The sequence below is a fragment of the Bombus bifarius genome, unplaced genomic scaffold (genome assembly GCF_011952205.1).
Source record: "Bombus bifarius isolate JDL3187 unplaced genomic scaffold, Bbif_JDL3187 scf7180000008165, whole genome shotgun sequence".
Lineage (NCBI taxonomy): Eukaryota > Metazoa > Arthropoda > Insecta > Hymenoptera > Apidae > Bombus > Bombus bifarius.
The window spans coordinates 394,180-408,000 of NW_022884487.1; the positions used below are offsets into that span (position 1 = coordinate 394,180).

Consider the following 13,821-nt stretch of genomic DNA (forward strand, 5'->3'; position numbering starts at 1 on the left):
AAATAAATCTGACTCAATATTTAAAAGCATGTGCAAAGCAAGAAAATAAGAGTGGTAAAGGGTAAAAATATAATACGATTACTCATGTAACGTTTCCCTTGTGCTTTGATTAAATATAGTTCGTCCACACTAAAAACATGCTAATAAATTCGTAGGAGTAGCATTTGCGTGTTCCGCATATAAAATTCATTTAAATAAGTATTATTTCTTTCAGGCCGAAGCTGTTTCGCATCAATATCGAACAACGTTAAGCACAGGTGTCAGAAACTCGTTTATTAGGCTTAATTGTATTATATTAATCACTTCTTTTAGAGATCATATATCATTAAATTGAGTATATTTTATGTTATTGACCTCTTACTTATCTTATACTTATCATATTGTGCTAAAAATCTCAGACGGTTAATTTTCCATAAGAAGGTATTAAGCCCTAGCTATCTTAAATTTGTATACAGTTAGATTATCTACAGTAAGAAAGATAAGTAGTAAGGCATTGAACATTCAAAGTCACCTTGATATTTCGTAAAATGGGTTATTCGAGAAACCGTTTTAGCGTCATGTGTACCCTTCAATATATCATGCAATTTATATATGTAAAACACTTTTCTCAAGAACACATAAATTAGACACATAAATATCAACACAAGAAACACACATAGTTCAGAAATATACCTTTTATCTATGATATAATTACAAACCATTTACATATATCGATAACGTAAACGGTTTCGTGAATTATTTTTAAGTTTGATATTTTCTTACTATGTATCTAAATATATTTTATCGTGACTGATAATAAAATTGTTTGCAATTAGTGTCAAGAAATATTGAAAATAATAAGAGAATTCAAGCATTCCAACGCACGTTGTTAATACCATATATATTTGTGGAACCAACCTTGCAGTTATATCAGGATTCAGATATATTATAATGAATTACGAATGAAAACATTATGAAACATTGCGTCTCAAGGAGCAAATTAAAACAGCAATTATAAAAATATGCGTGTAAAAGGTTGCAAGAACATTGTTTCTATGGAGTGTACTGCGTAAGAATCTTATAAGTGGTCGTTAAAAAAAAAAAAAAAGTAAAGCGCGCAGTTGTTTGAAAGCTTGCATCGAAATAAGAATCTTTGACGTTCCTGCACAAAGTACATCTTACTTTATTGTAATAATGATAATAATGCAACAGAAATCTCCCTGGTTTCTGAATACAATACGATATTTATTATATTAAATTATATTTATTTCTATATTAACAATTTTATGAGATTCAAGAAAATAACTTTTTAAAGTAATTATAATATGAGCACAAATTATGATCCTATATTAAAAACAATTTTTCTATTACACTAGAATAGATTCTTTTACCAATACCAATTAAATAAATTTTGAAGAAAACATCAAGATCGTATGACACATTTTGTTGAACAATTCTTCGGTTATACTGTTACGTTACATGATGCAATAGTGTAGTAAATAATGACCTCAGAGCGTATAAATTTCCATTAGCCTGTCATTCTACTTTTCACGGAACACGTTCGTAAGAAAAAAAAAGGAAATAGATCTCTGCGTAAATAATAGCGTTAAAATACAGCGAATCCTCGTCGACAAATAGATCTACTAAAAAAGGCAAGATATTTTAACGAAGGTGAAATATTTTGTCGGTGAAATGGTACTAGGATCGCTATACAACCCCTTAAGACGAGTCGAGGATCGTCAGTGGTGACCTTGGCCTCTGTGGTGGCTGGTTAGCACATAACGCAAGACACACATAAGAGAGGGTAATGCTAAGCACGCGATCCAATGTGTATAACCCAACTGCAAGGAAATCGCTGCGACAAAAGGCTCGCCAGACGTACCGCGTTCTCCTTACGAAACCTGTATTACACTGTACGCTGTACACGTAGAGAGTTGGATTGAATTTATACCCTTTCGAGCTCAGGCACACGTTGCAATTTGCACTTACAGATTGCTGACTACCTTTTAAATTTCTCAATGCCGGTCTGCTTCTCGCCCCGAGACTTTCGTCACGGCTAGCCAACTACGATACCAAGCACGAATTTCTTGCGACGAGATTCACATCGGCGACGTTGAAATTGTACGCGAAATTGCCGTGTGATACGATACGCTCATCGCGCATTAGACCTTATCGCTTCTCTGTACTCTTCGACCCTCTTTTTTCTCCTTCATTCGATCGTACTGTAATCGTAGACAAGCGTATAATTTCGTTTTCTTATGGAGCGGCTTAATTTCAAAGTTAAATTTTAAAGTACGCGTAGTGTTTAGGAGGGAAGATTATGTATAGTATAAAGCAGAGATACGAGACAATATAATTAATTAAGAAATTGATATTGAAATATTTCAGCGTGATAAAATGGAATATCTATTGTTCTAACGTGCTTATTAAACTAAGTCTGCCAGTTTCGATACCAATTTTTATGGAAACAATTCGATGCAGCTTAGATATAACGTGTGATTTATATAACACTTTTTAAATTACTTTGACTGTTTTTGTAGAGAGCTGTAAGTAAAAAAATATTTTAACAAATTTCATAATTTTTGTTTTAGTTTTAAAAATTTCCGGAAATGTTAAATAGTCTTTTATGGTAATTTATAATTACAATTCGTTACATACTGTAACTTATGATAATACATTTACATTTCCTCGTTCCATTTATCTACTTATTTGTCCTATTCCTCTACTAAATTGCTATCGTTTACTTCCTAAATTTGTTATTGGAAAGCACAAGATATACGCGCCAATAGAATCACTTCTGTTTGGACAATATCTTAATGAGACAGATTATAATAAGTGCGGTCACGTGAAAAAGAGCAAGGTTCGAGGCTCTCCTGGCCATTTTACGAGATTAAAGTCACACGTTGAGGAAGAAGCTTCAAATATCGTGCCGATGCGGCCTCAACCGCAGCGTCACTTCCTGATCGCACGAATGGCTTCTAACCCATTTTACGAGGAAAGAAGCCAGGTCGAGCCTCTATCAGCTGTCCATCTGGTTGGCGTGTGACCTTTCGCATCCTTCTGCACTCCACTGTTAGCGAATAACAAATGGAACGAACGTTACGGCTGATGGAATGCCGTCCCTTCTTTTCGACATTTGATAATATGACAGAGGAAATTAGCAAATGGATAAATAGCTTTGCTCTATTAATTTTCAATCTTCATTCAATTAAATGTAATTGTTCACTCATTCTTAATGCTGAATGTTAACGTAACATCGATTTCCCACTTTTGGCAACATTAAATTCAAATATTATACGCTGGCTACAAAAAGTATTTGCATACTTCTTCTTATTTTCAAATGAAGTATTTTTTTTATCAGGTTGTACATTTTCATAGAATAATTCTATTTCATAGAATTTCATAAAATCAGCGTAATAATATAAAAGCATTATTTAAATCACGATACTAAATTCACTGTGTCTATTTGGACCTAATTAATTAGTATGTAAATGCTATTAATAAATTCTTGTAGTCATATAAAAACACTACTAAGCGATATGAAATTTAATGTACTTAGATCCGATTAGTTAATACGTAAATGCCATAACAACGATAGGTGGTATTGATACTTTCTGCAATTACTGTCACAGAACGAAATATTATAATCTGTTTATAATTTGATAGCGATACAGGAGACCATTACGAAATTCGCAAGAAATCGCATGTTCTGGATTTTCGTTGCACATGAAGGTGCATTTGTAAAAGTTTGATAAATTTACTGATTTACGATAAGAAAATACGGTCGAAGCACGGAAGTGGTCTATCCGCGAAGAAAATATGAAGAAATTACATAGCAAGGAAAGAGTCGAATGGCTGACATTTACGAAACTACTAGGACGTATCTGTCAAATATTATGGCCTGGTTTGTAACGGAGGAAAGTTAAATTTACTAAACGCGATTTATATTTGAAACAGTGAACCACTGATACGTTGAGAGCTGGTTACTATTAGTTGTACGTTGGATAGGACAAGGCTAAATTTATCATTTGATCCGAGTACGAAATATAAAGAACGAAAGATTAAGTGCATATAATGATAGTACTGCTTACTGCTATATTGTAATCGGTCAATGATCTATAGCTCGATGAAATGTTGAGATTAAAGTTCAGCTAATTATTCTTCGCCTCCTCGTCGAAGATAACATCTAACGAAACGTAATAGTGTATGGTAATGCGCGATGAATACAGATACGTATTGTTGCATCGCACTTTATTCTTCAAGTATCGCAAAGTAACACGATGATCATTTACCTGAATGTACGATAATTTCATTCAACTCATTTGCGTTATTTACACAACAGAATGATCTTACTATGTATACGTCCTACTCTTGATGAATCATTAAAATTGAATTCAGTGCTAAAAGTGGTTCGTCAAATTTGGTCCTGTGGTAACTCAGAAATATCCATATCTATTCAAGACTCTTCCGTCTATTCCTAGTTGTCAGAATTTTAATTTCAGTAATAAAAATAGCTAGCCTCTTTAAAATTGCTACGAAATATTCTATTTAACAGAATATTAACTCTATTACGAATAATTCCTGTTCACATAATTCTGTGACGTCTTAACGTTGATTACCTAGTATTTTTGTAAAACCATAATTGGTTACTATCAATATAACACCTACATATCATAATACTTACCTAAACAACGCGTTACAGCTATTAAACAATCATTGTGTGATAAAGTTTATTACACGTTTTAATGTATATTCTTTTACAAGTGTATCATTGAGTTTAGGTTTACAAGCAGGTAGAAGGCGATATGGGAGGTCAGTCGCAGAACGGATCTATATTTAAGAAATATGCCTTGACCTCTCTTTTTCGTGACGTCATCGTTATCACGCATCCGAGTTAGGCAAAACGTCATCCGAGGTTTCCCCTAAGAGCATTGCTCTACCAATGAAAATAGCCACCAGATTTGTGGTATAGCTCCATAATCGCGTGCGCACCATTCTATCTATCCTAGAATCAGCTATTGAGCTCTTGAACGCCAAATTTTCCCAAACTGATCTCGATGGTCGGATATAGCTCTATTCAAATCAGTTTCATGTACGTCAATTGTTGGATAAAAGGATGGTTAAGAAATGTGGCAACCAACGTAGTAGTCGTTTCATTTATTTCTCCGTTTATTGTTTTATCACGGCATATTCTCCGTACAATACTCTTATAATAAATTGTACGAATATCTTCAAAATACGATGAGAGTTTAAAATTCCGTAGGATTTTCACGATTGAGAAATTTGTATGTTCTTGAATTTTTAAAAAGTAGATTTTTGCATCTACTTCAGAACTTGTATTTTCTTTAATCTTATCTTTATAAGTTATTAAATAAACAGATGAGAGAACATTAATACTATACAGTGGGAAATATCATCGATACAATAATATCAATACGGTTCGAATCATTAAAAAATTCTATTTTGATATAATAAATGGTTTTTGTGATTCGCAATTATCTACTTCAATATGCGATCATTTATTTGTATAGAGCTTTCCATAGGAAATGACGGAAGTTTATAAGAATGCTATCACACTCGATAAAGATTATTATTGTTCATTAAAGCAGAGGTTATCGTATATGATAAAAAGTTCTACGTATCAGGATATGGTAATCGTCACGTACCGTCAGCACACAATCTGCTGTGTTCCAAAGATCAATACATCTATTCCACTAGTTGCATTGGTGATGTATGATCGTCAATAACTAAGGTCGCTAAATATTAAGCGTTAAAGATAATTATGCGGCAACTCGGTATATAACTCTCGTAATTAATAATATATGTAAATATAAGTATATATATAAATATGTAAATGTATTTATAGATCGTGAGGGCGGAATTACACTTATTACTTTATCGATTTATCAATCTTTAGTAGAAATATGAAAAAAGTTTACGTTAGAAGATTGTTGAAATATCTGGTCTAATATCTCCGATAACTTTTATCAACATTGTTACCAGAGATTCTGATATACAGATCCGAACATTGATTGAAAATTAAAATTGAACATTTATGTAAATCAATTTTCTTTTCCAAGTGTATGCCATATTATCCGATCTTGATTATTCGGTACCACCATGTGACCATATTACAGAACTCCCTGTAGAATGCAGATGTTTTTCTCTGAGTCATTAGTCAGTTCAAGAGATGAACTTGACTGACTAATAAAACTGATATTGCGTTCTGGAACAGTAGATTAATTATTGAAAACGATGTTTGCGTTATATAAAATCTTTCTCGTTATATCTCAATGTTGATAACACATTTATCAGGAACTAATATTAAGGTGTTAACGATAAGAGTGATTGTTATATTTCGTGGTGATATTACCAACTGGGCCAACGAATTACTTGTTATATCGTTGTCACGAGAAGAAAAAAATTATGTCGTGGATAATACAAAACATATTACTATATTTATCGTTAGCTTTACAGTAATGATAGGCTTTGGTTTCTATATTGAAAATGTTGAAGTTAGAAGAAATTGCATAATATTTTATGACTTGAGTTATTTTAATAATGTGTATTCATTAGGGGCAAGTTAAGGTTTCTTTAACTAGTAGTTATAAATTTAGAGATAGGCAAACTCTACTAACAAACTTTGAGAAAGATTTATTATACAATACAAATATAATATATAATATATATACAGGGTGGTTGGTAACTGGTGGTACAAGCGGAAAGGGGTGATTCTACGCGAAAAAAAGAAGTCGAAAATATAGAATAAAATTTTTTTTTTTATTTTTTTAAAAATCTACAGTGAGATCCGTTATAACGAGACGTGATAAAGTGCACGCGTACCGAGCGAAAATTCAAAGTCGATTTTCTCGAAAACAAAGCCTCAAACGAAAAATTTTTATTCTATATTTTCGACTTCTTTTTTCGCGTAGAATCACCCCCTTTCCGCTTGTACCACCAGTTACCAACCACCCTGTATATTACATATATATGTTATATTGTATATTTATATTGTATAATTATATATTAGGTTGTCCGAAAAGTTTCTTTCGTTTTATAAGGAAATAATAGACGTTCAATGTTTTTTGTTTTACATTAGTTTATTGAATTATGCACGAACATAATAATAGAAATAAAACGAAATGAATCATACCTAATTCAATAAAATAACATAAAACAGAAATTGTTGTTCATCTATTGTTACCTTATGAAACGAAAGAAACTTTTCGCACAACCTAATATATAAGTTATATAGTAGAAATGTATGTTTTTTAAAATAATATTATTATCAAATATAAATACACAGCTTCGTAGTATTTTATTATATTATTTATGAAATACTTAATCCAAAAGAAGATAATTTACTGTTTATACTTTTGGCACAATATTTGTAACTAATCGTGTTTATTAACTTTGAATTGAATTAACATGTTTGTTAGTAGGAGTGATAGTGATATCAGTCCTATAATACTGGTTGTAATATTGTTACCTGAAAAAATCACATACATTAATATAATATATTATAAGTAATACTTTGCAAAGAGTAACTTTACTATGCGAAGCTAATAAGTAGACGAAAAATAGTTTTTTGCTTATTATAGCTGCTACGATAAAACGCTTAGAACAGACATATTAATTTAAAAAGATGTAACTAATACAAAAAGTTTCAGTTTCTTCAATATCAACTTTTTTAAAATTAATAATCAACATTTCTTGACACCATATTTCAAGATACGAAATAATATGATTAAAAGTAGTGTAGCAATGTGCTTTAAAAAAATTAATATATATCGCAGATAAATTCTTGGTCTTCATACAACTGACTAGTTCACAAAGTTTTTATTACACATTTTTAAGCCTATTAATATTAGAATAAATAAATGAATAGCATGGAAGGTAGATAATAATATTGTTATATGTGTTCTACATTGTTACGTGCTCAACTGCTGCCAAGAACTAAAAGATAAGGGACAAAAATACAGAAGTAAAAAAGAAATATAAAAATGAAAATGTGGCAAGCACGAAAACATATGCAGTTCCAAGGAATATTATTATTTCTTGTTTTTGTGCGAAAAGATTCGTTTCAGATGGGTTACGTAGTCTTGCCAATACGTCTTATCGCCCTCTACAATCGCAAAAATTGCAACGCAACTTATTTGCAAGAAAGCATGCGAGCAGTCGAAAGGTAATTGCTACCTAGTTATATTATTTTACCGCATAGTAGTGTTCCACGTGCAATCCAAAAAACTACCGGTTAAAGCTTCAACGCCCTGTTTCTTTTGTATCGTCGGGAATCAAATGCAAGGAAACCTTCCAATCGGTCACAAGTCAAGGTTACTTACTGTTGAAGTCGTACACAGTGTCATTTCGTTGAATGTAATTCCAGTCGCATGCGCTCTGATTGTTCCTGCGGAACGCTCCAACCCCGGAATTCAGATAACATTCTCCGAGATTCTCGTAGTTCATACCAAGAACTGGAAGAATTCAGCGAACAAAAGAATTTTTATTAATTTACATGCAACTAGCTGAAGAAAGAAAATCTGTTTAAATATCGTGCATTTAAGCTTCCTTTAAACGCAAACACTACACAATTTTCAGCGAATTATTAGATGTCCAATGTCATTTTCAACTTGTTTGTTCGATGTACGTCTTATTCAACTGGTTCTAGATAATTGTAATTGTAATAACGATCGCAAATTCGTCATTTTCCTATTTACTCCTGCGCATTTTTCATTACGTAGATGTAAGATATCATGAGCTAGCAATTCCTAGATATGTAATGGCAAAATATGACGATATTACATCTCGAATGAGAGATAAAAAAGAAGCGAATAATATTCGAATTTCGCAATAAATCCATGAAATGAACGTGATAATTTCTGGCATTTAATAAATCATCCGGCAATGGAAATATGAATTGTCATGAAATTATTACCAGTCGATTATTAACGTTTGTCTGATAAATATTAGTCCAAAAACAACGTTATATCTTCGATTGTCAACGAAAAAAGATAATTGAACTTAATAATTGCAAGGAGCTTTGCAAGAAATAATTTGAATGAGATTAAATTTTGGCTTCTTCTTATATGCAAAATTTCTATTATTTATTATTTATATTATTATTTATCTATTATTATTCACATTTATTATTTATTCACAATTATTATTCGATCTATTATTTATCACATTACGAAGAGAAAATATATAAATCGCGGGTTTCGAATTGTTACTCGTGAATATAATAAAGAAAAAAAATGTTTGGATTGACGCGACAAAATCTTAATCAAGGGAGTGTATTTGTGAACATTAATTCGCCTTTCCTTGTTAACAGGTTAATTAACGAGCCATGAAATTTTACGCAGCACATATGTATTTATTTTCGTACCTTTGCGTTTGAAACATTTCTTGAACTTGTAATGGTAACCTTTAGAACAAACGCATACGGAACTCGAGTTTGAAGTTGGATGAGGTAAACAAACTGCGTTTGATGTCACAGCAGAACACTGAATATTTTTATCGCAAGGTTTTCCATACGAAAGGGCTAAAAAGATATAATTGCATTTCTTGTTATTACGTTACGTTCTTTATAGACTTGCGGATGTTTGTGCATTTATGAGAAATTGAAAAGTGCAAAAATGTACAGAATGCACAGAATAACGAAAGCAAAGTAGTCATAATATTTAGTAGGTGAAACAAATCTCCATTTAGATTCTGCTCTTTTAATTATATAGACACATAAAAATATGAATTCGCGTAAACATTCGCAGTTACATACATATGTATTATTCTATGTATCTGAAGCGACGTAAAAGAAAATCTAGCTTTTGTATTCAAAACGATGAATTTCCATCAAATATGATAATTTTTTCAATAAACGACTTATGTTACATTTTGATGCATGTTTTAAAGAAGGTTCTTACCTTGAATACACGTGTCGACTGATTCAGCAATGTACTGTTCCTTATAAATGAAATCATTCGATTTGCATATTGAATCTTTTGGTACACAACTAGCATTGGAAATGCAACTGGAATTGAGACCTGGAAGAAATATAATTTTAATAAAATTTCTGACTTCTTTGTATCTTTGGATAAGAAATGATATCGTTTGAAAGTACAACAATGAAAGTCAAAATTACCAGGCACGCATTGCTTGTTTAACTCGCAATAATTATCTATACAAACACAAGTCATGCCCGTACATTTTGCATTCTTGATCCGTTTTCTACAATCGTTATCTCTTCACAAATATCTCTAAGATCTGGAATTAAATTGTATATAATATCAATGTTTACAAAAACTGTACAATCTATTACTGCGCGATGATTTTTAGTTTCAACGTATAAAAAGCTGCATATTACAAATAGCTCATTATAATAGTCTGTTTTATGTACAGTGGCTCATGAATGTATTTGGACACTTATCATATTGTCTGCGTGTCTTGTATAAAACATTTTGGAATTTCATTGCAGCTGTAGTGAAACACGATATCATGGTTATATTGACAAAATTTTAAACCAATCTGAAAATGCATATATAAAAGTTACGTATTTACTCTAAATGTATAAATTAAATAAAAAATTAGTATATAATATGGACAGCCTTAATATAAGCATTAATATAAGCATTCATAATGGTTCCACTGAATATCGAGGCTAATTGATACAATGAATAATAATTTAAATACTTCTTCTTTGTGCAATGTATATTTGCACTAAATATCTTGTAGCCTTCGTATACATTTACAAATTTCTTTCAAATTTTATTAATATAATCATCACAGTCTTATCTTCTTAAAGTACTAATGAAAGTTCAAAATGTTTTGTATAACATACATAACATATCCTCAAGAGGTTTCTGACTGTTCAAATATATTCGTGAGCCATTATACACATAACTTAAAACGTATCGTACCAATTATATCTTTCACCCAAGTTGTCTTGTTATTAGTTGCATGAGTTGGGCAGGAGCATAACTTCCTTGCATCGCAAAATAACTTGGTATCGATACCAACAATATAACAATCTACGTTTTGGTGACACGATTCACCTATCCTTCCTTTTGTCCAACAAAACAACTCAGTCTCGTTAAACCGAGATTTCTCGTTTCATTGTACAGTTACTACAATGAATAGAAAAGAATGTTAATTGTTTCTAATAATAATACTCGTTTTGAATAGAATTTTGTGTGAAAATTTTTGGATCTATCACTTACCTGTTTCACATTTTCTATTATGTTTAGAAGCAACTTTCTCCAGTTTACAATACCATGTGCCGTTTCGACATTCCGAACCTTCGATTCGAATTTCATTTGCTCCAGTTTCACATGGTTCTCCAAATTCTACCAGAATAGTTTGCGTTAAGAAATGTCTGTTTTCATCATTGTTTAAGCAAAGAAGACATTTCAGAAAAATTTGTAATGATAAAATACATAGTTATAAGTCTCTTGGAACATTTCCAATCTTCTTTGATATTAACTCTATCAGCGGCTCATCTGTACTAAAAAATAGTACGAAAATAAAAAAATAAAAATAGAAAAGTGAATTTGGCGGATAGAACATTTTAACAAATATATGTCGGAGATGAAAGGAAAGCCGAAGCCCTTCCTTGGAAATTTTGGGAACATCCTCTAGTACCTTAGCCTAGATTTTATTATAGTTGTAATTGTTTAAGATTTGTAATAAGCGAGATTGGGTTCGAGGTGACAATCGGTCGCTGAACGTAGCCACGGTCACGGGATGGATGTTTTATCTAACGGAGGTCTGGAGTGGTTGTATGTGTTTTCCGAGAAGTGTGGTTGTGGCGGCATGCGGCCTCGAGAGCGGGCCGAGCCACGTGTGATGTTGCCTCGGAGGTGCCGATGCAATGGGACATACATTGTATTTAGTAATCAAAACTCCAGGCGGAAACTGCCTAGCAACGGCGTTTGGAACTTTCTCGATGCTTCCAACGAGTGTGCCTAGCAACGGCGTTTGGAACCTTCTCGATGCTTCCAAACGGGGATAGAAAACAAAATGCAATCGTACAGGGAGAAAAATCTCCACGAGGCTGGCATTCTTGCGATTGCCTTGGAGAGTGATACATCGAGCGTTTTCGAGGATCGCATTTGCGTCTAAGTTAGTTTCGCTTAGTAAGGAGTTATCCCGGTGACCGTGGATTCGTTTGAACTCAAACATTGCTAATAGTATTATTTAATTTAATTATTCGTAGATCGTATTATTTATTAGGCTTAGTGTTTGTTAGACTTATTATTAGTTGTACTTATTATTTGTTAAGCTTAGTGATAGACCTGTATATACGTGTAAATAAAATCTCGGCTTTGTGAAACGATGGCTAGTCCACATGAAGAGTCGTCGCGCGCCCACAATTCGAATCCTGATCCGGCATCAGAAGTGGGATCAGTACCGTTTAAAGTGCTACAAGAGCAAATGGACCTTGTGCGCGAGTTAATTCAAACGCTAGCGCACAAAGCGGGGGAGCAACGACCGAGTACGGAATCTAAGGATGCAACGTTACCACGTTTTGACCCCGAAGGCGCGGGCGCCGATCCATCCGCGTGGTGCTCTCATGCTGATCTGATTTTGAAAGACCACCCGATGCAAGAGAGTGCGTTACTTTCCGCTCTAAATTGCGCCCTAAGGGGTTCTGCTGCGCATTGGCTTTCACAAATGGTACGCGGTGGAAAGCTTACCTGGCCAACGTTCAAGGAACAATTTCTTTCGCGTTTTGGTGGCAGAGAGACAGCCGCTTCGGCGTTAATAAGGATATCCAGAGAACGACCGTCGGAGACTGAATCTCCGGGAGCGTACGGTAGTCGCCTCCGCTCCATGCTGCAGATGAAGTTGCAAGATCTAACGAGGCCCGAAGTGATCAATGCCTTCGCCCTTTATATGCTGAGTTCACAAGATCGACGCTTTCGGCGACTAACGCTCGCGAATAATATCAGGACGGAGGACCAATTTCATGATGAAATGAGGATTCTCCCTTACAACGATCAGCCGACATTTTCGCCAAGAAATTCACTAACGGAACCTGAAGCTAAACGCAGCAGGCTATCAGTTCCTCGGATTAAGTGCTACCGCTGTGGTGCTCACGGGCATAGGAGAACGGAGTGTCGCCTGCAAACACAAACGGGGAAGGAGCAGGATATACGAAACCCGAAGGAAAAACGACCAGCCGCATCGTCGAAGGTGACCTGCTTCAAATGCCACGAGGAGGGACATATCGCGCCTAATTGCCCATCATCGCGGAAAAGAAACTACGATTCCATTGACGAACGCCGGATCGACTCCTGTGTAGTAGAAGCTCCGGCTGGTAGATTAAGCCATCTGGGTGAGTCGTATCCATTTTACTTTGATTCTGGGGCCGAGTGTTCGTTAATCAAAGAGTCCCTAGCCTCGAAATTTTCGGGTAAAAGAATAACCGATGTGGTAGTGATGCGGGGGATCGGGAATACTTGTGTTAAGAGTACACTTCAGATTTTGTCCACTGTTCGTATTAACGATCTTACATTGGAGATAGTTTTCCATGTCCTTGCTGACGATTACCTAAAATACGACATCATGATTGGTCGCGAGATTTTGAGCCAGGGATTCGACGTAAATATCGCGCAAGATAGCCTTGTTATTTGTAAAACAAAGGTCGTTAACGCTTGTGGTAAAGTCGCGGAAGATGCGGTCAACATTAACGAGGTTGACACTGATGTGATCGGTAACTATAAAGATCGATTAATCTCTGTTCTCGAACAATTTAAAGAATCATTCATTACGGGTTTCCCGCGTACTCGCGTCAGTACTGGCCAGTTGGAAATACGGCTAATCGATCCCAACGTCACCGTGCAGAGA

The 13,821-nt window shown here is 34.0% G+C and overlaps 1 protein-coding gene across 2 annotated transcripts; it reads right to left on the reverse strand.

Moving 5' to 3' along the window:
• Nucleotides 1-7,366: 7,366 nt before the first annotated feature.
• Nucleotides 7,367-11,487, reverse strand: LOC117209067. Of its 2 annotated transcripts, XM_033450666.1 has the most exons (8): nt 11,409-11,487; nt 11,193-11,318; nt 10,893-11,099; nt 10,118-10,239; nt 9,900-10,019; nt 9,365-9,520; nt 8,322-8,453; nt 7,367-7,468 (listed from the first exon to the last, which is right to left on the reverse strand). In XM_033450666.1, exons 4-8 carry the CDS (start codon nt 10,170-10,172, stop codon nt 7,374-7,376), a joined length of 558 nt encoding a protein of 185 aa, XP_033306557.1. In that variant the 5' UTR covers nt 10,173-10,239; nt 10,893-11,099; nt 11,193-11,318; nt 11,409-11,487; the 3' UTR covers nt 7,367-7,373. The 2 variants fall into 2 exon arrangements, with proteins under 2 accessions (XP_033306557.1, XP_033306556.1); XM_033450665.1 differs by having other exon boundaries at nt 11,193-11,481.
• Nucleotides 11,488-13,821: the final 2,334 nt, after the last annotated feature.